The 23225-nt window shown below is 39.5% G+C and overlaps 1 protein-coding gene across 4 annotated transcripts in view; it reads left to right on the top strand.

Moving 5' to 3' along the window:
* VPS13B (vacuolar protein sorting 13 homolog B) overlaps nt 1-23225 on the top strand; it is an 876251-nt gene that overhangs the window by 826320 nt on the left and 26706 nt on the right. For all 4 annotated transcript variants that reach the window (XM_036876002.2, XM_057497864.1, XM_036875982.2 and 1 more), the window contains exons 46-54: nt 99-182; nt 360-535; nt 1022-1192; nt 1548-1749; nt 2802-2990; nt 5410-5556; nt 7494-7777; nt 10098-10225; nt 10461-10660. In XM_036876002.2, the coding sequence (XP_036731897.2) occupies nt 99-182; nt 360-535; nt 1022-1192; nt 1548-1749; nt 2802-2990; nt 5410-5556; nt 7494-7777; nt 10098-10225; nt 10461-10660 (1581 nt within the window). The remainder of the gene's footprint in view (nt 1-98; nt 183-359; nt 536-1021; nt 1193-1547; nt 1750-2801; nt 2991-5409; nt 5557-7493; nt 7778-10097; nt 10226-10460; nt 10661-23225) is intronic.

Raw genomic sequence — 23225 nt, 5'->3', positions numbered from 1 at the left:
AAACTTTTTAATCCTCCAAATTGCTGCTGTAAATGTGCCTTATTTTGATTAGTGAATTGTTTAATATTGACTAGGACCCTCTTCTGGCTCATCTGCAGGTGCCGTCTTCAAACAGTTCCATTATTTATGTCTGGTGCACAGTTTTGACTTTAGAACCCAACTCTCCAGTGCAACAACGAATGGTGAGTGCTTTCCAGCCCTAAAATATGGTATATGAATCTGACCTTTCCTATTCTGAAATAAATTAAGGTCAGAGTGACCCAGAGAAGAGATTTATTGCAAGTCTGTTTCAGCATCAAACAGCTGGAATACTGCAACAAAGCAAATATGAATGTTGTTCTGTCCTTTTATTTTTATAGATCGTGTTCAGCCCTCTTTTTATCATGAGGAGTCATCTTCCAGACCCCATTATCATACATTTGGAGAAAAGGAGTCTGGGATTGAGTGAAACACAGATTATTCCAGGAAAAGGACAGGAAAAACCTCTGCAAAATATAGAACCTGACCTTGTACATCACCTAACATTTCAAGCAAGGTACTGGAAAAGTCCTTACATTTTCCTAAGAGAGATTCAGTACAAGAGTAGTCTTGTACTATTGAGAGGGGAGGGAGGAAGGAGTTTTTTTGTATGATTTCTTATGAGAATGTTATTTTAAAGTTGCTCTGCCTGGTTTTATCTTGTGCTTTTCTATTGTTTTAGATAAAATTCAGCCTCTTTCGTTAAGCTTAGAAATAAACAAGAGGGATCATCAGAAAATTTAATTGACACATCATTTCTCTAATGGAAGAAAATACGAACAGAGATCTCACCCAAGCACTGGGGTGGGGAGCAGTCAGAGGTAGAGGGAGAGGAAAAGTCAGGGCCCAGATCATCCAAAAGCTGTGTCATCAAGCCCTAAATCACCAAAAGTTTACTCAGTCTCACAAAAAAATTGGTCTGTAATGCATTCATAGATTTTTCTCAATAAATTGTGCAAGCTTTAAAAATCTGATATTCTTATTTTTTCTTCCCATTTTCTAGAGAAGAAGATGATCCTTCACATTGTGCAGTTCCCATCTCAACATCCCTCATTAAGCAAATAACCACTAAGATACACCCTGGAGGCACAGTTAATCAGATCCTTGATGAATTTTATGGGCCAGAAAAGTCCCTTCAACCCATGTGGCCCTATAATAAAAAGGATTCTGACAGGTAATGTTCTCCTGCAATCTTTTTCTACCAACATCTCCCAATATTAATAAGAAATGATCATTCACAAAAGTGTTAGATACCATGAAAGGTGTTTTAACAAGGATATTTGCACGTATCTGTCAGATTCTGACCGTTTATCATCTAGTAGATGTATTTTGTAGATTGTATCACTCATAATCTAGAACATAATTTCATGAAAAGTTTCTTTCTCCTGGGTGCAAATTCAGCCTTGGATAACTCTGGTATGAAGAGGTGTCATATAGGAGTGTTGTGTGTCTGGAATACTTAAACATATTTCATGAATACTGCAGTCATCATATTTCATTGAGCCTGTTGGATGTGGTATTTGGAACAGGAATGAACAGCTGAGTCAGTGGGATAGCCCGATGCGAGTGAAGCTGTCAGTCTGGAAGCCATATGTTAGAACCTTGTTGATAGAACTTCTGCCCTGGGCCCTGCTTGTCAATCAGTCCAAGTGGGACCTCTGGCTCTTTGAAGGAGAGAAGATTGTTCTCCAGGTTCCTGCTGGCAAAATTATTATCCCTCCTAATTTTCAGGTACTATAACTTTTTTATTAACTAATATGAATTCTTTTCTTTCAACAACTAGCTTTTATTCTGAGATTGCGTTTATGTTCTTAATAGAATGAATCAGTTGTGGAAAACTGTCCTCTTAGATGTATATGTAAGGAGTATGGAATGTTCTTTGATATTCAAAGACATTTCAGATGTCTTTTCTTTTTCCTTATCAGCAGTTTCCATGCTTGAGTTATCATTACATTTGATAACTTGTATTAGTTACATTCTCATTTCCATTGTGTACAGGGTATTTGACAAGCATCAGGATTGGCCAACTTAGGATATGTTAAGGATATAGAGCCGTATCCCTTGCTCACTCACCTCCTAGGTATTTTTGTGGTTCTTTAAAAAAAATATTACCTGAGATCTGCAGTATGGGTAAGAATTGAGGATTTCTGAGCAACCATTTTTGTCAGGGCCCCTTTTCCTTTATAAGTGGACTTGGATGTCCATAATCATGGATGCCCACCCAGTTGTTGACAATAACAATGTGGAATCAGTCCTGACAGGAGGGAAAAACAAAGCTATAGAACAGAATTTCACAGAAGATTTTATATCCATCACAAAAGAACTTTCTTGATAAGGCTAACCCATTTCAAAAAGGCACATAAATCTATGAGAAAATAGTGTACAAGGAACTCTTATATAAAATACATTCCTGATACAAAAAGTCCTATCATTTTTTTTAGCTCTAATACATAACCATCTTTATTCAATTGCATTTTTCCTTTTTTTTTTTTTTAAATAATCAGCTGATGTTACCTTATGGAATTGGAATGTTGACCTACATGTAACTAATATCACATATTATTATTTTTTCAAATGAAATGAAACCTTCAGTTTTCATGCCTTTGGTGAAAATATCGGAAACTAAAATAAAATGTATGTTGCTATTACAAGAAGAAAAAAATATATAAAGGGGTTTGGTTGCCTAAGTAGACCTACTATATAATATAAAAAATTCCTGCTAATTGAAGTAAACATACCAAAGTTAAAAAAAATACTTTATAATCAAGGCATTATTTTTCCAGGAAGCTTTTCAAATTGGAATATACTGGGCAAATACAAACACTGTGCACAAGTCAGTAGCAATTAAACTGGTCCATAACCTGACATCTCCAAAGTGGAAAGATGGAGGTAATGGTGAAGTTGTATCTTTGGATGAAGATGGGTCCGTTGATGCTGAAATAAGACTTGGTGCTTTCCCAGGACATCAGAAGGTAGGAACCAAATCTGTGTAGCTCGGGAGAAATAGCATGCCATCCCCTCAACCCATTTTAAAATCAGGCTACCCTTTTTTTTAAATCCCTTTTTGATATTACTTGCTCTACACAACTTGTAACAGTGAAATGCATGATTTCTTAGACCTGTTTTGCTTTTTTTCCCATTACCAGTGATAAAAGCTGTATCACATAATTTATCCAATATCTGCTCATTTCAGAACACAGGGAAGTCGCTTGATTAATCATATGTGGGAAAAAATGAACTTACTCCAAAATATCCACAAATTGTAGTTGGCCTTTTTTAGAGCAGGAAATTGAGTTGCTGACTTCCTGAGCACTGAGTGGAAAGGACAGAAGCTCCTGTAGCAAAGATTATGTTCCTGGAAAGGGCATGGTGAGCAGAATGATGTGAATCGATTCTGATTGCCCCATAGAGCCAGGTGTTACTAGAGGGCATTGTATTCTTCAATGAGGGACTGCTACCCATGTTTGTAAAGATATAAACACAAAAAACATATTTAATCAGTTATTTCACTAAATATAAATGGCATGTGGTTTCTGCATAAATCTTTTGTAAAGTCTATGAAAACCAATTAAGCTGAATAATATAGTAATGAATCACATTAAATAACACATTTAATAAATAAATAAAAGTAAATCACATTTCATACATATTGTGTATGAAAGTACAATATCACAGTGTACCATGCAGAGGTTTCATGCTATACTTAACAATATTTGTTAATCTAGCCCTCCCAAATCAGAAAAAGAAGGGATACTTCATCAGAGTATTATAATTCAGAATGACCTTTCTCGGGGGAGAAGTTAGATTTTGACAGGCATCTTTGAAGAGCCTCTTGAGAAAAGTTAGGGTCATTTGGTGACTTTTTAAAAATAAATTTATCTGATACAAAGAACTTGGTCTTCCCTCAGTATTCAGGGCTGGTATCCATTTCCTCAGAGTTGTCTGGGCAACACATGTTTATGCTCTGCCGGCCAAAATACTGTACATGGGTGTAAGTGGCAAAGAGCTGTAAGCGTGAATCATCCTAAGTTGAATAATAGCAAGTTGAGAACTACCATCAAAACCTGGAAAGAATGTTATGATACATAGTCAAACACCCAATACCTCCAGCACCTCACAAAGTGGCCACAGCAAGTGCTGAATAAATGCTGTGAAGAAATAAACCAACTGTTGGAAAATATACTGTTATATATATTCCTATCTCATTGTTCTTTAGTAGTGATTCTCAAACTTTTTAGTCTCAGGATTCCTATACACTCTTAAAAATTATTGAGGACCTCCAAAAAGTATTTCTTTATGTGGGTTATATCTATGGATATTTATAAAATTAGAAATTAAAATAAAACTGTAAAACATAAGAATACACAAACATATGTTCCATTAGCCATGAGAGCAATAGCATCGTACTTCATATGACATCCGGAAAACTCCACCATACACTCATGAAAGAATTAAAGTGAAAAGATAAATAGCATCTTAGTATTATTAGAAAATAGTTTTAACCTTTGGACCTCCTGAAAGGATCTTGAAGACCCCCCATCAGGGTCCCCAGACCACACATTGAGAATTGCTGTCCTGACATTACCACTTAGTAGATGGGTATCATTAGGCAAGTAATAACATGTCTGAGTATCAGTTCCTCATACTACATGAGATAGGTAATAAGATGATACATGTGGTCGAGAGCAGCAACATAGAACCAGGCTGCATAGTTTCCAGCCCCAGCCAGACCCTCTCTGACTTTGCTACCTTGGGCATCTTACTAACCTCTTTGTGCCTCTTTTTCCTCATCTGTTAAATGGGAATAATAGTCGCTTACCATGCATGGATGTTGAGGATTCTGTGAGTTAATACACATAAGTACTTAAAACAGGTGGTGCACAATAAAGCAATATATGAGGTCAGTCATTATTGTTTTCTTCTTCCTCGTCATTATTAGAGTTCTCTCAGAACTGCCCTTGGTCCATAATAGGCGTGATGGCCTATTGAGATGACCATGAGGGAGATGGCCATGAGGGAAAGAAGAAAGAATGCTTAACTGAATTATTTTATGTTGAAAAAGACAAGTGGCATCTGTTTATATATAAGTGTTTTGTAAAAAAATATTTTGTGAGGGAATTGGTTGAATAACTTAAAAACAAGTCATTACAGAGTAGCAGCAAAAATAACTGGTTTGCTAAAATACTCTGTTATACAGAGTATATAGTGGCCCCTTTAAGGGGCCAGGAAATCTTTGAGACTGAGAGGGGGCTCTCTTAAATACTCTGGAACAAAAGGTAAAATTGGTACTGTCCCAGGCAAACCAATAGATAAAATGACCTTCTAAAAACAAGAGATTTTTATATGCCTTGCAATATTTTTCAAATTACTCTCTCCTCAATTGTCTTGCAGTTATGTCAGTTCTGCATTTCTTCCATGATACAGCAAGGCATACAAATTATTCAGATTGAAGACAAGACTACCATAATCAATAATACGCCATATCAGATATTTTATAAACCACAATTATCTGTCTCCAAGCCCCATTCTGGAAAGGAGGTAAGCAGTTCATGGCATGATTGATTTGTCTCAAGGTTTGCTAAATTAACAATAAATAGAATCAACTTTTTTTTTAACCTAGAAAAATGAAAAGTTAACACTGAATATAGGTAAAGAGAAATTCATTTATTTGTGCTTTAATTAGAGCCATGGGTGTCAGGTTCAGTGCTTCCAAGGTAATGAATGAGCTGAAATCCTATGAAGCGGCAGGTCCTGCTACACGGCTGGGTTAGTACTGCCTGCGCCGCATCTGCTCAGAGGCTGCAGCACACTGTTCTGGCATGCACACTAAACCAAAGCCCCACCGGCAGGAAAGGGATCCTGAGGACTGGCTCCCAGGCTGTGGAAAAGAACATCTGCCTCCCAGCCACGGTGCCTGACAGAGCCGTGCGGGAGACCCTGGGCCCCTTCTAAGCCACAGGTCCGGGAGCACTGAGCTCCGAGGAAATGTGAAAATGTGCCAGCTCATTTTGTCAGCTTCTCAATCAGAATATGCAGAAAATAAATCCAAGAAGGATTTTTGATTCAGGTCTTTATACAATCAAAATAAAAGTTTTATTTTGAAAGAATAAGGAGATATTTTAAAAGGACTTAGAAACAGAATGTGCTAAGTGGTCTGCTATTGTTTCAGTGGTCTGCTATTGAAACTCTCATATAGGAAGTATTATCTTTCTTTACTTTCGTCTGCATTTATTGTCATCCCTTATCTTCACCTCCTAAAAATTACACTAGACCAATAAAACAGGCCTGAAAGTCTTACTCTGCTAAGTGTACAGTGCACGGTAGAATTTAGAAAAATGTCACAATAGGATGCCACCTTGGTTCATTGAATATTGATACAATAAATAGGTGACCAGAAGCACCCGGGTGGGAAATAAAGTGTCTATACTATGGGTGAGAATTTGACAGATGTTCTGGAAATTCTCCTGCTGCTCCCGACCCTGGGGCTTCCTGAGACAGAGGGTCAGCGCTTCCACCATGACACGCCCTCGGCTGAAGACGGGCATAATTTTGCACGCCTTTCAGGTCTGTGGTGAAGATTAAATGAGGTACTATGAGTGAAGGGTACTGAGCAAATGCTCGTGGCCAGCAGCATCAATGAGCTCCTGATGCGCCTCAGCTTCCAGGAGAGATGGGGAAGGCCCACGTTCTTCCCTGCAGCTGAGGAGCGGCCCTGTTTTCAACCCTGCCCCTGCTGCAGGCAGCTGTGAGGATTTTTTTTAAAGACATGATAATCCTAAGCCTCTCAGGGACACAGTGAGGGACAGTGGGAAAGTACCAAACTGGAGGCAGGGAGCTGGCCACTGGTCGGCTCTGTAATGTTGGACAAGTCGTCACCTCTCTGGAAGGCAGCTTCCTGCACTGGGGAAGAGAAGGTTCAAATAAATCTTCTGTAAAGGTTTTTTTTATGTCTAAAATTCTGACTCTCTAATATGCCAGAAACCATGTGGAATTCCAACAGAGGGTTGGAATCAGTTTCCATCTCCCTCAGGATGAGCCTTAAACAAAACTTGTCTCCTGAGCTCTTCATTCACTGTTGTATATCACATCAAATCTTTTCTTCCCAAGGTCCCCCAGAGTGCCACACTCAGTTCAGCCAGACCTGCCGAAGAGGAGTCCCTCCTCGCCAGGCGGCACATCTACCCCTACAGCATCTGGGTTTTTGCAGTTCCTGGGGGATCCTGAGAACTCTTAAATTCCTCCATCCTTACCATGTTCCATTATGTCTAGAAAAGCAGACCCTAATCCCACTGCTTATAATTGTCCCATTAGGGCTTTCAGATGGGAACAGGATTTCTGATTCCCATGTCCCCCAACCTGGCCGCCTCCTGAGAATACATAGTTATAGATTCTTAGAAGCTGTGCTTTAAAAAGCTTGACTTCTCTGTATTACTATATTAAATGTGCTCTCTCTGCATTGTCCTTTCTTTTTCCAGTATTTTCCCATTCCAGATAGTGCTACATTCAGCGTCTGCCCAGGTGGAGAGCAGCGTGCTGTGAAATCCAGCTCCCTGCCTTGCTGGGACTTAAGGCCTGACATCAGTCAGTTGCCTTTGGATGCATCCCTGCTTCAGAAGCAGATCTTGCTGGCCTTTGCTCCTGACGCAGGTGCCGACCACTCACAGGGCTGGAGCCTGCCAGCGATGGTTAGGCAAGACTTTCCCAGGCAAAGTGTAGCTGTGCCCTTCAAGAATTGTAGGGAAAATGGATTCTGTACCAGGTATTTTCCATAAATGTGAATGCCCTTCTTTGCTTGTCCTGATAGCTATTCATTAAGGTGCCAGGAGAGACTGAAGAGTAGTTGCAGTGCTCACCACACGTAAAACTAAGTTTCACTTTTACTTTTAATGGCTTCTAGACATTGTATATGATCGGTCAAATGTTATAATCACATATGAGTTCCCCCAGTGTACTAGTGATGAGCTTTTTTTCCCTTATGCAGCTTATACTGGAAGGAAATGATGGTGTTTCTCCAAAGAATAGCAGCAATACATCATAATGAAAAGATTCCCTTCTTTTATGACTTTTTAGCTTCTGTCAAATGATGAGAAATAAGGGTTAAAATATGAGAGGCTCAAGTTGGAAAAACTTTTTCTTTTCCCATATTTTGCTTTTACTTCAAAATGGAATTTTTCTTTAAAAGTCATTAAGAAAGATAACTTAGATAAACACAAGTCACAGAAGACTCTGTTCTGTGGTTGTTCCTGCACGCAAGTTACTCCAATTACTGATTACCAATTATGCAAATAACAACCACAAAGTCAAGCCAGAGACATGTAATGGTTTGTTCAAACTGGACTTCTATTTTATGGTTGTTTTGCATGCAATATGTCCTTTCTGTTACTGTCAGAAGTAACTTATTTATGGTATATGTGAAGAGCACAAAAGAAAACATTGTAATTCATGAGAGAGGTAGCTTATTATTCTCATGATTATGAATTTGTAGACTGAGATTTTCACTGTCCTAACTTTTTGATGTGTGCAGAGATTTCTAGTAGTACTATTTTCACAAGTAACTTCCTAATTCAAGTAATCCATAATAGTAAGCCTGTTCCCTACACACATCCCTTCTTCCTTCATTACATTCAGAGACATCCCGTTTTATAAACAGTCGTCATCCCTAACTCTGGAGTGGAGTGGTTATCCTTATAGTCTGATTGGAGGAGTTAAGTGTGGTAAGTTTCAGGAAGTACTGTTGAAAATGGTATAAACCTATGTAGGTCTAGAAAATAAAACTTTTATATTTAAAACTGAAACAGAATTTTAAGTAAAATTTCATTCAGAAATTATCTTTAAAATTCTAAGAATTATAAGACATGATTTTATTAGTATAATTTAATCATATCTATTAAGATATATTAATATAAATATATACAGTATGAATGTAAATATAAACCTATAAATACTAAGGCATTAGATTGAAAATACCATAAGTCCTGGCTCGCAGCTTTGTTGGCAGTAAAAAAGAAATTCTCTGAGGTCGGCTTGCGCAGCTCTTTCAGTCAGGCTAGGGAGGGAACGTAGGTGTCAATCCAAGGACTGCTCAGAAAGTGAATTCGCCTCCTGCTCCCCTTCCTCTCTCCGCCCCCCCACCCCCCCACCTCTGTCTAACAGCGCACTCTGATGGCAGTGTTATTAATGTTATTTCCCCAAATGTTAACCTCGGCATTTTTGGGCAAATAAAATCTCTGGGAAGGACACACACTGGTGAACAGGATAAATGGAAAATGGAAAAATCTTTAGTGCATTGTTGACCCCTTTTCATCGGCATGCGGTGAGGCAAATACCTGATTTTTTTTTATTAATTTGAACAGTCTATGTAGTTTAAATTCCAGAATTATTTTTTTCCTGCAATGATATGAAATATTGTTTGGTAGTCTACAGGTCTAAATTGTGACATTTCTCTCTCTCCATTGTAGAGGGTAGCTTGTGCCCACACAGCAATTTTTCTAATGCCAATTAATGCAGCTTTGCTCCTGGTAGTCAAAATGGAGATCCTGTAAAATATGATCTCGTGAAAATTGACAACAAACATTTTGAGCTACCTCCCTTTAGAATTAAAAAAAGTAGAAAGCACCTGAATTCCCTAGTAGTCTCTCTAAAAACACATCAGCTCCTCCTTTGCCAAAATGTACCACTTTGCCAAAAAGTACCAAGCACTTTTGAGGAAGAAGGCACTCCATCTGAAGAGTGTGAGCACATTTGCATAGAGGAAAAATGAGCAGGAAAGGTTAGCACAAGGTTAGCTGAAATCTCGGGTGGTAGTAGTTACATGTTTTTTTCTTTTAAGTAATTGTTCATACTTTTAAAATATTTTATGATAAATATGTGTAACTATTGTCAGAAAAAAAGATCAGTAAACCATTAGGGCATGGCAGTTGCCAGATGAGAGGATGGCCTTCTTAGGAAAACATTTCCTCTGATTTACAAAAGAGAAGGTGTTAACAGAGTTCTGAATATTGCAAATCTAAGTAAACATATCCCAGGAGAGAAAGCATTCTTCTAAACCATTTCTGTTATCTGATTTTATTCCACTCTAGGGCTATTGCACTGACATATCAAGAGCACTTTGGGGTGATCTATTTAACCCTCTCAGAAGACCCAAGTCCTCGAATAATCTTCCATAACAGATGTCCAGTAACAATACTTATAAAGGAAAATCTTAAAGGTATCCTCTATAACATTGAATTTAAATAAAACAAAACCTACATTCTTTCTGGAGATTTTGAACTTAGTAGTTACCTGTGACCCTATGAAGAATGTTTGAATAAAATTATTGCTCATCCCTCTTTGAGGAGTTTTTCTTGGCACATTATATTTAATATCCCTAAGTCTTTGTCTGCAAGGCCTAAGTAAGTCTGCATATCCCTTTTCTTTCTCTCTTTTTCTTTTTTTTTTTTCAGATATTCCAAAGTTTGAGGTTTATTGCAGAAAAGTTCCTTCTGAGTGCTCCATTCATCATGAGCTATATCATCAGATTTCCAGTTATCCGGACTGCAAGACCAAAGACTCTCTTCCTAGCCTCCTTTTGAGAGTAGACTTGCTGGATGGAACGACACCGGAATGGAGTGATGCCATCGACATCAACAGTCAGGGAACACAGGTCAGTGAGTGGCGGATGACCCCGCCAAGGCCCAAGGAAAAATTCCCTTTTCTAAAGTTTCAGTGCCTATTTTTAAACATAGTTCTCTAAATGTTGAACTCCTTGTCTTTGTGTGAGGGGCATGTGTATACATTGTTACTTCCTATTAAGTTATAAATTCTCAAACACAAGTATGTATCTCCAGGGTCTACTATATAACAGTTTACCAGAGAGAAGCACTTGGTATAATGCCCTGATTTATCTCTGTCTTTCTCTGGTGTTAGTAGTGTTATTTTTGTTGAAAATGGCACATGAACCTAGCATTTTGATCCTGCTGTACCTAAGATTTACATTTTTAAGTGTATAATTTCGTGGCATTAAACACATTCACAATGTTGTACAACTATCATCACTATCTATTCTATCATCCCAACCGAAACTATACACATTAAGCAATAACTCCCCATTCTCCTTTGCACTCAACCCCTGGTAGCCACTATTGTGCTTTCTGTCTCTGAATTTGCCTATTCTAGGCACCTCATATAAATTGAATCATACAATATTTGTCCTTTTGTGTCTGGTTTCTTTCACTTAGCGTTATTTTCAAGGTTCACCCATGTTGTAGCATGTGTCAGACTTTCATTCCATTTTATGGATGAATAATACTGTGCTGTACTTCCTGAAAGTTGCTTCACATCTATTAGTTAAATCATTTGATCTTCACAACAAGCTGGTGAAGTAGGTCCTATTGTAATGGTTATAAAATACATATTGAAGTTATAAATATATTTATAGTAATAATAATGATTATCCTTTGATAATTGTATGCCAGGCATTGTGCCAAGCACTTTACATTCATTCGTACCTAACCTTTATAATCCAAGGTTACATGTTACAGAGATGTAAACTGAGACCTCAGGGCTTAAAGTGGTCTAATTCCCATGTGTGAACAGAGAAGGGCCTGGGGTTTGATCCAGATCTGCCTGACTCCAGCGTGTGTGCTCTGAACCACATGCTAGGAATGAAGCTCCTTAGCTGGATTCCTTCCCTGCTGTCCTCCCCAGTCCCCCTGGCACATTCTTTCTCAACTACCAAGACATTCTCTCTCTTCACTCCATGAAGTCTCCCCCTACCACCCAGCCCCTCTACATGCTCCAGCAATATCTGTAACACTTGGCTGCAGTTATTTCTTTAAATAACTTCCTACCAAGTCAAGATTCCTGGCCTTACTCATCCTCAGCCCTACAGCAGAGTGCCTGTCAACACAGTAAAATCTTAATAAATATCAAATGAATAAATGAGTGACTGATGGAATGAATGAGAGATGAGGTTACCGAGGGAGATTGTGCAGGAGGAAAAGAATCCCAGGCTTTACCCTGGGGAACTCCAACATACAAGGACAGCCCAGCAGGAGAGGCTGGGCGGGAACAGGCGGAGTGTCGGGAAGAGCTGGGGCGGGGCAGGAGCACGGGCGCCCCCGGGAGGAGGTTCACAGGGTGTGAAATGGAAACAGGGAAGCAAGATAACGCTTGGAAATTGTAAGTTCAGAGTGAATGTAAGTGAGGGAGGAAGAAAAGGAACAGGTAGAATTGCTCCTTCAAGGAGCCAGCAGGGCGTGAAGCAGTGAGATCGGTGAGAAGGAGGCTCTTTCCACGCTGTGGGAGGGGTCAGTCAAGGAGCGGGAGATGTGAGTGGGGGTTTGCCCGCAGAGCCGGGTCCGAGGCACAGCGAGTGTGACTCCACTTGAACAGAAGGACCACGTCCTCCTCTCTGACACAGGTCGGGAGAGAAACTTGGAGGCATGGGGCCAGGAAATTGAGTGAATTGATACTCAGTGGCCTTAAATTTGTTAGCAAGTATGGAATGAATCATCTAAGAAAGAGGCGATAGGGGCGGAGGCCCGTGGAGAGCAGTATCTGTGGAAAGAGGTGAAGAACGTGGCCAGGGACAGATGCAAGAATGGCTGAGCAGCCTGGGGACCACACTCGCCTTGAAGACTTGAATTTGTAGTCAACCCAGACCACCCAGGGGTGTGATTTCCATCCACAGGCCTCATTTGATGCACACTGAAAATCTGCTGGATCTGTGCAGCCTAGGAGATGTTCCTGGTCTCATGAATTTACAAAGTAATTATTGCAAGCTTCTCAAGGGTCTCCAAACTCCCTGCCATCGGTTTGAAGATTTTTGAAGCCTCTCTTATATATGTCTAGGGAATTCTTTACAATAGGCATTCTGCCTGCCACACCTTATTTTGGGGATTCCCATTCCCTTTAAATTTCCTCAAGCCTTTGTAGTCAGGGATACTTCAAAGCTAGGAGGAGGTGCTCTTCCCAACACCCTTATCATCCCTGGTCCGAGAACCAGCAGTCTTGGGTTCCCATTAATCTTTGAGGAACTATGTGCCATCTGTCCTGCAGACCACGGTTTGCTTCCTACTCTGGAGGCAGATTTGTTTCAGGCCCTCACCGACATCTCCTCAGTAATAGGCCAGGGCACATAAATCACCGGGGGGCCCAGGGAGCCGTGTCCTCTGATGAAAGGAAGCAGCCCTTCTGTCGGAGGGAGTTCATCTTCCAGGAGCCCTTCCTCAGCGCTTCGTCTGAGGCACACGATGTGAATTTCAAAGCTTAACTTAAAAAGCAGAATTAAAACACTATAAAATCCCCATTATGCCGCCAGGAAAAAAAAAACGCCTTTAGCTTTTGCCGGTCATGAATACGCCGCTGCCTTGGTTTTGTGAGTAGGGCAGTGCCATGTATACTTTTGAAGTGGAATATGAAAGGGACTATACAGAAAATAACTCTATAATCACACAAAGATGTATTCTTTGGATCGAGAGTTATTGGGAGGACCTGATAGCATGTGGACCACAAAGTTCTGGTCGTGAGCTGGTGCGGGTTTTCTGGGGCCATGTCCCTGACTCACACCTGGTCAGAAGACATCGCATGGCTGTTCAGCCAAAGGCCCTGATGTAGCGGCTGGTGCTCTTACCCATGATTTTACATGGATGATAGGCTGACATTAGGGAGAAAAGTCTTTAGATATTCAGCAAATAAGTGCAGGCATAAAAAATAAGCTTACATTGATCATTTTATGTCATAATTTTGATCTTATCAGGGAGTTAGTGTTTAGAGCCCTAACATAGTTTATAGATTTCAGTTTCTGATAGGAGCCTTATTTTTGTCAGAATTAGGCACTAGGCAACATTCTTTTGAAAATTTCAAAACAAATACACAGTACAAAGAAAACATAGCAGTTATCATTTAACTAACATCATAAAGCATGCTCTGTCATCAATCCACAAATGCTGAGTTTCTAATATGTGCCAGACATTATAACTTTGTACAGGGACTACATAAAATATAGCGAACAACAATGGCATGCAGCCATTGCCCTCAAGGAGGTAATGTGTGGAGACAAGAGGGCAAGCGAGTCATCACACAAGTCACTGTACTGTGAACTCTGGTGAGAGCTGTGAAGGAGAAGTAGCATTGTACCGCTAGGGTGTACAGCAGCCTAGTTTGAGAGGCCAAGGGTGGTGTCTCCGGGCAAGAGACCTTGCCTTCAAGGATGAACAGACATTAAGTAGAGAAGAAAGGGGCAGATTTTTCTAGACAGAACAGCATGTTTGAAGCTTTGGTGCTCAGAGAGGTCGCCTGGGCATTTCAGGGGTCGAGATGCCAGGGTGGCGGTAGTGTCCGTGAAGGAAAGCAGGGTGGAGGGAGGAGGCTAGTGCAGCAATTCAAGACCAGACCTCGCACGATCCAGTCAAGGATTTTGGTTTTTATCTTAATAGCCATGGGATGTCATTGAGTTGTTTATGAAAAGCAATTTCTGAGCCATTGAAATTGCAAAGAAGAATGAGCAGCTGAACTCCAAAAGGCAGATTAAAATTATCCCTTTTTTGCAGGTGAATTCTCTTCTAAGAAGATCCCAGAATTCTCATGATCTTTGGCTCTTAGTAGAGCGTAGTGGGGTCATTGTCGCTGCTCTCTCTCAAGTGCTGTGTGGGTGGGGGAGGGGAAACTGACAGCTTCCACCTTGTCCGCAGTGTTTTCATACTCAGTTTCTGTTCTCTCATTCATTTATCCACCAAACCTTAAGTGAGGAACTGTGAAAGGCCAAACCCTTTGCCCTGAACAAGGTGTTAACTCCTGCCCTTAAGAACCTAAGTAACTAAATAAATGCAGTCAAGTGTAGTCAGTCCTGAGACAAAGCCTGGTGAATTTTGATCACCACAAAAATCCTAAGATAGTCAAGGCAATAATTTTTATGTTTATTTTATTGATGAAAGGATTGAGGCTTAAAGAGTAGTCAGTCAGCTGGTTTTAGGTGGTTTATAACTAAGCAAGATCAGACTGGATCCTCGATCTGTACATGCGACCCAGTCTTTTTTTCCTACAGCAAGCTGAGGTCAGTACCTGCCTCTGAAGTCCTGCCCTGGCTACAAATATTGCTACCTAAAAGTTCATGAAAGCACAGGTTAGGAGAGGTTTTTTCATTCCCCCTTTCACCTAGTGCAAGAGTCCCTTGCACAGCATCTCGCCTCAGAAAATTCCCAATGTCACATTCACGGCTTATTTCAGCCGTGACTCAGAAAATTTCTGACTCTGTCAGGCTGAAAAGTATCCCTCTGTAGCATCTACTCATTCATCCTTGTTTTACCCTCTGGGACATTACAGATTATTTACTTCCCTTTTAATACAGCAACACTGCAAGTATTTGAAGGCAGCTTCAGCGTCGTCTCTAAGTGTTCCTTGAATTATTTCTTCACTAAATGTGATTTCCAGACCCATCACCACAGTTACCCTCATCTGCACACTAGTGTATTATGTTCCCTTTTACAAATCTGGCAGCCAGAATGACACATAGTATTCCAAATGTGGTCTAACCAGTTACTATCTCCCTATGCTTCCATTAATAAAGTAGAAGATCGACTTAGCTTTTTATTAATGAGTTCAGACTGTTTGTTATTATTGAACTTGTGGTCAACCACATCCCCCAGGTCTTTATCGTATGATTTGCTCTACAGTTGACTTTTTGAACCCAATGACAGGACTTTGTATTTATCCCCAATACATTAAATCTCATTGCTATTGGCATAGTCCAGTTTGAAATCATTTTTTAAAAAATATTTGTGATGCTATCATCCAGCATATTAAGAATCCCGGTAGTGTATGTCATCTATAGGTATGGTAAGCATATATTCTGCATGTTCATCCAAGTCATTAATAAATATGTTGAATAGGACAAGTCAAAGTCTACGCTCTGAGTAATCACTAGACACTGCCCTAATGCCTGGGTTCAGTCGGCCACAAACACACCAAAGCGTACTGTCATCTAGCCCACATTTCTTAAATACAAAAATGCTTCAAAAAGCACTTTTTCAACTATACTGTATAAGATATTTCTTATCTTGCTTGCAAGAATGTCATGAGACATTCGGTAAGTGCCTTGATGAACCAGGACTCAAATGTGTAATTAGTCCATTTGGTGCAGATCAGAGGTAACCCTGAGCACTATAGAGCATGTTGTCATTTTCAGACATCTTTAGCTGCCATCCAGTAATTTTTACATAGAAAAAATTTAGCAACCAAGTATCTGATTTATAAAATGTTCAATACAGATAATTTGGCTTCTTGCTTTCTTCATTCACCTTCCCACAGACAGCTTATCAGGCCAAAACAGACATAAGCAAGTTGGTACCCACTTCTGAACATCTACCAAGTGCCCTGGTCTAGAGTCTTCTATGTATTTACAGTTTGTTTTGGCTGAGTCATAACTGCTTCCTAAGACACTTTGAGAGTAGGGATTTCCCTAAAATATTTTTCAGCAAATATACAGAGGGAAGAATTATACCCAGAATATCTGCTATTTTCTTTTCATCCTCATCCAGTCTTCTCTTCCTTGATCATCTTAGAAATTCATCTCCCTTTTTTTCCTCTCTGGGAGATCTAACTCATCTTATAGCGTTAGCTACCAGCCACCACCCAGTCACTCCCAGACACCTATCTCTGCACCTACATCCCTCCTAAGCTCCAAACCTGTGTTTCCAGCTACCCACCAAACATCTCAGGCTGAAACCTACAAGCTTCTCAAAGTCAACATGTTTGAATTTGACCATTTTCCATTCTACAAGCCAGCTTCTCCTAGAGCCTCTGCTTCAGTTCATGCCATCACTATTTTGTCAGTATAAAAAAACCTTAAACAACATTGACACACATTTGTATTGAATGTCTGCTGTATGTCAGGCATGCTGCAAATATTGTCCCAGTCCCCACCACGTCCATTAAAGGTGGATGTTACCCGAAACTCAGAGATGTTAATTTGCACAAAGCAAGTGGACTTGGGATTCAAACCCAGGATTGACTGGCTTCTAAGCCTGTCTTTCTCCAACTGCATCCCAGTATCTTCCTTCTCTCTCTTCCTCCACACACCCAGTAAGTCACCAGGTTCTGGCAGAAAATCCTCAGAAATGTGTCTGGATCTGCCCCTTCTCTCTGTGACCAGGGTCTACTTCAGGCCTTGTATTCATCCCTCTCCCAGATTTTAGCAATAACCCCTTGTTATTATTAAGGTCTCTGTTGCCAACCTCCATATTCAGATCTGTCTCCACAACTTCCACCAAGGTGATTACTAAAATATATAGAATCCAGCCCAGAAAAGGCTCTCCAGTCCGCTAGACTGCTTAACACAGACCACAGCCTGAGACCAAGCAGGCCACATCTCACTCCCTTACTCCCTCTACAAGTTAGGGTTCAATCCTGTAACATACATGAAAATCTCTTCCCTTCAAAGTGTAAGTTTTGAATTCTTCCATATCATGGCTTTCCTTCTTAAGATATTCTTTTACAAACTACTTGATCTGCATTAGAAATAATAACTTTTAAATTTATTCTTTCCCAAAATAGGTACAAAATTTATTATGAAGAATGAATTTTAGCCAAAAGTCAAAACAAAGTGAGTAGTTAGCTTATCTTTAGATCTATTTATGGATGCTGAGAAGTCCCACAGTCTGCTATCTGCAAGCTGGAGACTCAGGGAAACTATGGTGGAATTTAATCTGAGTCCCAAGGCTTGAGAACCAAGGGAGCCAATGGCATAAATTCCAGTTCAAGGGCAAAAGATGACATGAGATGTCCCAATTCAACATTGAAGCAGGGTTTTTTAAACATTGAGACAGCTTAAGGACTTTTAATAACAGGTATTGTTATGATTTAAGTTCAACTCAGCTACAGTGCTGGAATGCTTTATAACTCCCTCTGGACTATCCCTGGATTGTCATATACAGCCTGTAAGGAAAAAGAGGGAGAGAAAAGAAGAAAGGCTTTCAAGAATGCATTCCATTACTTCCTGTGTGTCACCTTGTAACTTAATAAATTTAATTGGTATAATTTTTTAAAATATCATTTGTTGAATAATGACTCTATAGCATCTTACTACGCTGATGGATGGTGATTGCAATGGGTTATGGGGGGGGGGACTTGACAACATGGGTGAATGTTGAAACCACAATGTTGCTCATGTAAAACCTTCATAAGAGTGTATATCAATGATACCTTAATTAAAATATATATATATATATATATATACACACATATATAATTTGTTGGATATAAATAATCATTTTAATAAAAGTGACTGAATATAGAGAAAAACACAAGTTATATTTGTAATTGTAAAAGACAAAGTACTAAGTGGAAGGCAGGGCACAGGTCTTGAATGGTATTTTTTTTCCATTCATTCATTTTTGTTGTTGTTGATACATTTTTTATTGAGGTGTAGTTGATATACATTATTATATACTCACCCCAACTAATGTAGTCACTATCTGTCAACATAGAAAGATGTTACAGAATTACTTACTATATTCTCTATGCTGTACTTTCATCCCCATGACTAATCTATATTATGATTGAGATTTTGTGCATCTTTATCCCTTTCACTTCTTTCACCCTCCCACCCTAGCCCTTCCTCCATGGTAACCACCAGCCACTTCTCATCGTGTATGAGTGCCCTGCTGTTTTGTTCATTTTGTTTTGTTTTAGCATAATACATTCTAGATTCATCCATGTTGTTGCAAATGGCAGGATTTCTTTCTTTTCTATGACTGAATAATATTCCATGGTGTATATGTTCCACCCTACATTTTCTTTAGCCATTCATCTATTGATGGGCACTTGGGTTGCTTCCATGTCTTGGCTATTGTAAATAATGCAGCAGTAAACATAGGGGTGCATACATCTTTTCAAATCAGGAGTTTTCTTTTCTTCTTTCTAGATAAATTCTTAGAATTGGGATTACTGGGTCATATGCTATTTCTGTTTTTAATTTTTTGAGGAACCTTCATACTGCTTTCCATAGTGGCTATACCAATTTACATTCCCATCAACAGTGTAGGAGGGGTCCCTTTTCTCCACATCCTCATCAACACTTGTTATTTCTTGTCCTTTAGATAACAGCCATTCTAACTGGTATGAGGTGATATCTCACTGTGGTTTTGATTTGCATTTCCTTGATGATTAGTGATGTGGAGCATTTTTTCATGTGCCTGTTGACCATCTGTATTTCTTCTTTGGAAAAATTTCTGTTCTGCTCATTTTTTATCAGGTTATTTGTTTTTTTGGTGTTGAGGCATATGAGTTCTTTATATATTATGGTTTTTAACCTCTTATCTGATATATCACTTATGAATATATTCTTCCATACTGTAAGTTACCTTTTTATTTGTTTGTTGATGGTATCCTTTGCTTTTTAATTTGAAGTAGTCCCAATTATTTATTTTTGCCTTTGTTTTCCCTTTCCTGGGGAGATATATCCAGAAAAACATTGCTCATGCTTATGTTTGGGAGATTTTTGCCTATGTTTTCTTCTAAGAATTTTATAGTTTCATGTCTTATACTTAGGTCTTTAATCTATTTCAAGTTTACTGTTGTGTATGGTTTTATACAGTAATCATTTCATCCTCTTGCATGTAGCTGTCCAGTTTTCCCCACACCATTTATTTAAGAGACTGTCTTTTCAACATTGTGTATTCATGGCTCCTTTGTCGTACATTAATTGACCATCTATGTATGGGTTTACTTCTGGGCTTTCTATTCTGTTCCATTGATCTATGGGTCTGTTCTTGTGCCAGCACCATACTGTTTGATTACTGTAGCTTTGTAAGATAGCTTGAAGTCAGGGAGCATAATACCTCCAGCTTGTTCTTCTTCTCAAAATTGCTTTGGCTATTCAGGGTCTTCTGTGTTTCCATATGAATTTTAGGATTATTTGTGGCAGTTCACTGAAAAATGCTATTGGTATTTTGATAGGAATTGCATTGAATCTGTAAACTGCTTTGGGCAGGATTGAATGGTATTCTTCTACCTACATATGTAAGAGAAAGTCTTATTGGTCAAAGTGCTCTAACACATACAAATGGCAAAACACAGAGTATCCCCAAAATGTTTTGTAGTTAAAGCAGTAAGTCTCTTACTCTTTGTTGCCTCTAACTTAGCGCACATACTCCACACTACCAGTGTGAAGTGAAGAAGGTAAAAAACAGCATTGGTCAGCACTGGCTAGATTATTCTGCAATAACAGAGTACTCAAACCAAAAAAAAAAAAAATTCCCTTGGCCATCAGTCACTTAATTCATTCTTTTTCCCACACTTAGAACAAACATATCTCCTCCCAGGTTCTAACAAGTCACCACATCCAGGCGGAAATCTAGCACTTCTGAGTGATGCTCTGAGTCTGGGATGTGGCTCCTTTCCATCTGTAGACCTGTGATGTGCTCTCTCCTTCTCTCTGCCATTTTCCCTCCGGGACAGAATAACAGTACTAATCCCTCCAAACTGGAAAGAGGAAGAACAAGAGACACACAGCAGCTTCTCATCCATGACAATTGTGAAATTTTTCTGAGCATATATTGTGGGGTTTATACCCAGGAAGCAAGGAACAGTACTTAAGCCCTGTTTCTGCTCTTGGAAGAGTTCTCTTCCCACTATTCCTCCAATCCCTGCATCCACCCTCAGAGATCATCTTTGGCCACATCTGAAGCTTGTATTGAGTCTCAGATAATCATAGTCTCTTTCAGTCTAGGTTCATGAGTTTCTTAGGCAGTAGTCATTTCTCAAAATTCAGAAGACTTTGCTAATAACCAGAGAATTGCTAAAAATCATACTATTGGTCCTATTTTAAAGACATATTTCTGTGCTATCTTGCTTCCTTACCTCTCTCTGGATTTAAGAGAGCTTCTGTGGCAAAGTTATACTCTTAAGCTGAACTTTTTTCTGAGTCACTTTGACAACGAAGAAGTTTTAACATTGAGTGTGGTGCCCTTTACATAGCCCTGAGGCTGAGTAGTAATCTGCCTTCATAGTCAAAGACTAAATTTTATCTCTTGATGTTTGAGGTTTAAAAGCATTTCTGACTTTGCAAGGCCCTGAATTTCTGGAATCTCTCTATTCTCTTTCATTTTATTTGTAAACTGGCCAATACTTTCCTAGCTCATCTCCTCTTCATAATATATTACCAGACATTGCCAATAACAGCCAACACTAATGTTTTGTTTTCAAACTTCATCTTCTAGAGGTATAAATCTATTAGGTTTATAATCTATATCCCAGGTAATCTCAGACAACAGTTTTACTAAATGTCCTGCCACTTTATAACATGAATCCCTTTTTCTGTAGCTCTCAATGTCAGTTTCTACTGTCTGACCGTTAAGCCAAGGACTCATATTTTAGATTTTTGCTGGAACCCTACCTCTATTACCAATATCACTATTAGTTAGTACAGGCTAGTTTATGCTTCCTGTGATAATCTAAAATATACTTCTTGCTCATGCTACACTCCTCATGTTTGTCATTAGGAGGATTGTGTTCCACATCACGGTCATGTAAGGATCAGCACTGATGGAGGCTTTATCATTTCCTATCTACACCATTAGAGCAGCCCACCCCAAAATCCTAGAGGCTTGAAACATTAAAGATTAGATTCTGGGGGTTTGATTGGGTGATTTTTCTGCAGGATGAGCCTGGGATCATTCATGCAGCTGCATTCAGTTGGAGGGTTGGCTAAGGGATGAGTTCAGCTGGGAAGTCTGGGCATCTCTCCCACATGGTCTTTCCTCTCAGGGAGACTAGACCAGGCTTCCTCGCATGACGGCAAGAGGGCAAACCCCAGTAAGCAGTCATGTGTGCTGATACCTCATTAGCTGAAGAAAGTCACACAGCCAAGCTGTCAGTCTTGGAAGAGACTAAACACACATGGATACTGGGATGTACGATCCCTTGGTTATGTAAGAATCTACCATAACCATTGTTGTAGAGCAGGAATCAGCAAACTTTTTTGTCAAGGTCTAAATAATAAATATTTTAGGCTTAGAGCCCATACAGTCTCTGTCAGAGTTTCTCAATTTTGCTATCAGAGACAATATGTAAATATTGTACTGTGTTTCAGTACAATTTTATTTATAAAAACAGGCAGCAGATTTGATTTGGACCATTACTCATAGGGAACATAAAGCCTTTATCCAGTTTCTGCAGCAGTGGAAGAAGGCTGGCTCTTTTAAATTTTGGCTCAGAATTAATACATGACAATTCTGCCTTTTAGCCCATTGACCAAAACTAGTCACATGGCCATACCTAACTGTAAGGAGGTGAGGAATATAGTTCTGCAATGTGTCTGGAAGAAAGGGGGAGCTAGACGTGGGTGCACACTGGAAGTATCTACCACAGGTGCCACGTTGAGGTGATGTCCACTCAAATCTTTACCTAGTACCAAGCACTGGTTATAAGTACTAAATATAATGGACACAAAACCATCGCCCTCATGAGCTTATACAGAGACCATGATGGTTAATATACTAAGAGGGAGAAGCACCCTATACATCTCTGCCCTGGAACCATTTGTTATCTCATGTTGTACTTAGGTTCTTTACCATCTGGGATGTGAGCAACTTGAGGGCAGGATTTTATCTTTCTCAGTACCTAATACAGAGACTGGTTCTTTGTAGGTATACTTTAAGTGTTGAATAATTAATTGGGTGATTAAATGAACAAGCCATCAGACTAAATCAAGGATTTATTTTGTTTCTGGAGGACCTGGTTTAGATGTGCCTAATTTCTGTGGCCAGGCACTTATGTACCCCCCTAATCCCTAGAGCTGCCACTGCACAAAGTGCTTGATCTTGTGAGTTATTTCTCCACATTTGAAAAGACACAGGATAGGCTCCAAGAATTAAAGTCTGTTTCTTCTATTCTAGTGGTGAGTGAAAGGGATACCAGCAGAATTTCTCTCCAGAGCCCAGATTTTTGGCTAACAGAAGTACCTTAAAGGTTTAGGTTAATTCACTTGCTTTCAAAGTCCCTTGGGCAGTTAACAGAAACCATCATCTTGCCTTATCTTTACTATCTTAGTTCAAGTATCTTCATTCCATAATATCTGAAGATTACTTTGAAAATGAGCAAATAAATATTTCTCTCTTCTGATCCCCTCCTGTCTCCTTTGATGGGTGGTAGTTTCAGTGTTTAACATTCTCTGCTAAAACCCTAGGGTACACACTGAAGTTATGGACAGTTACTGAGAGAAGGGAATA

Source organism: Manis pentadactyla, chromosome 3, assembly GCF_030020395.1.
Source record: "Manis pentadactyla isolate mManPen7 chromosome 3, mManPen7.hap1, whole genome shotgun sequence".
NCBI lineage: Eukaryota > Metazoa > Chordata > Mammalia > Pholidota > Manidae > Manis > Manis pentadactyla.
This window is presented reverse-complemented; position numbering and strand designations above follow the sequence as displayed.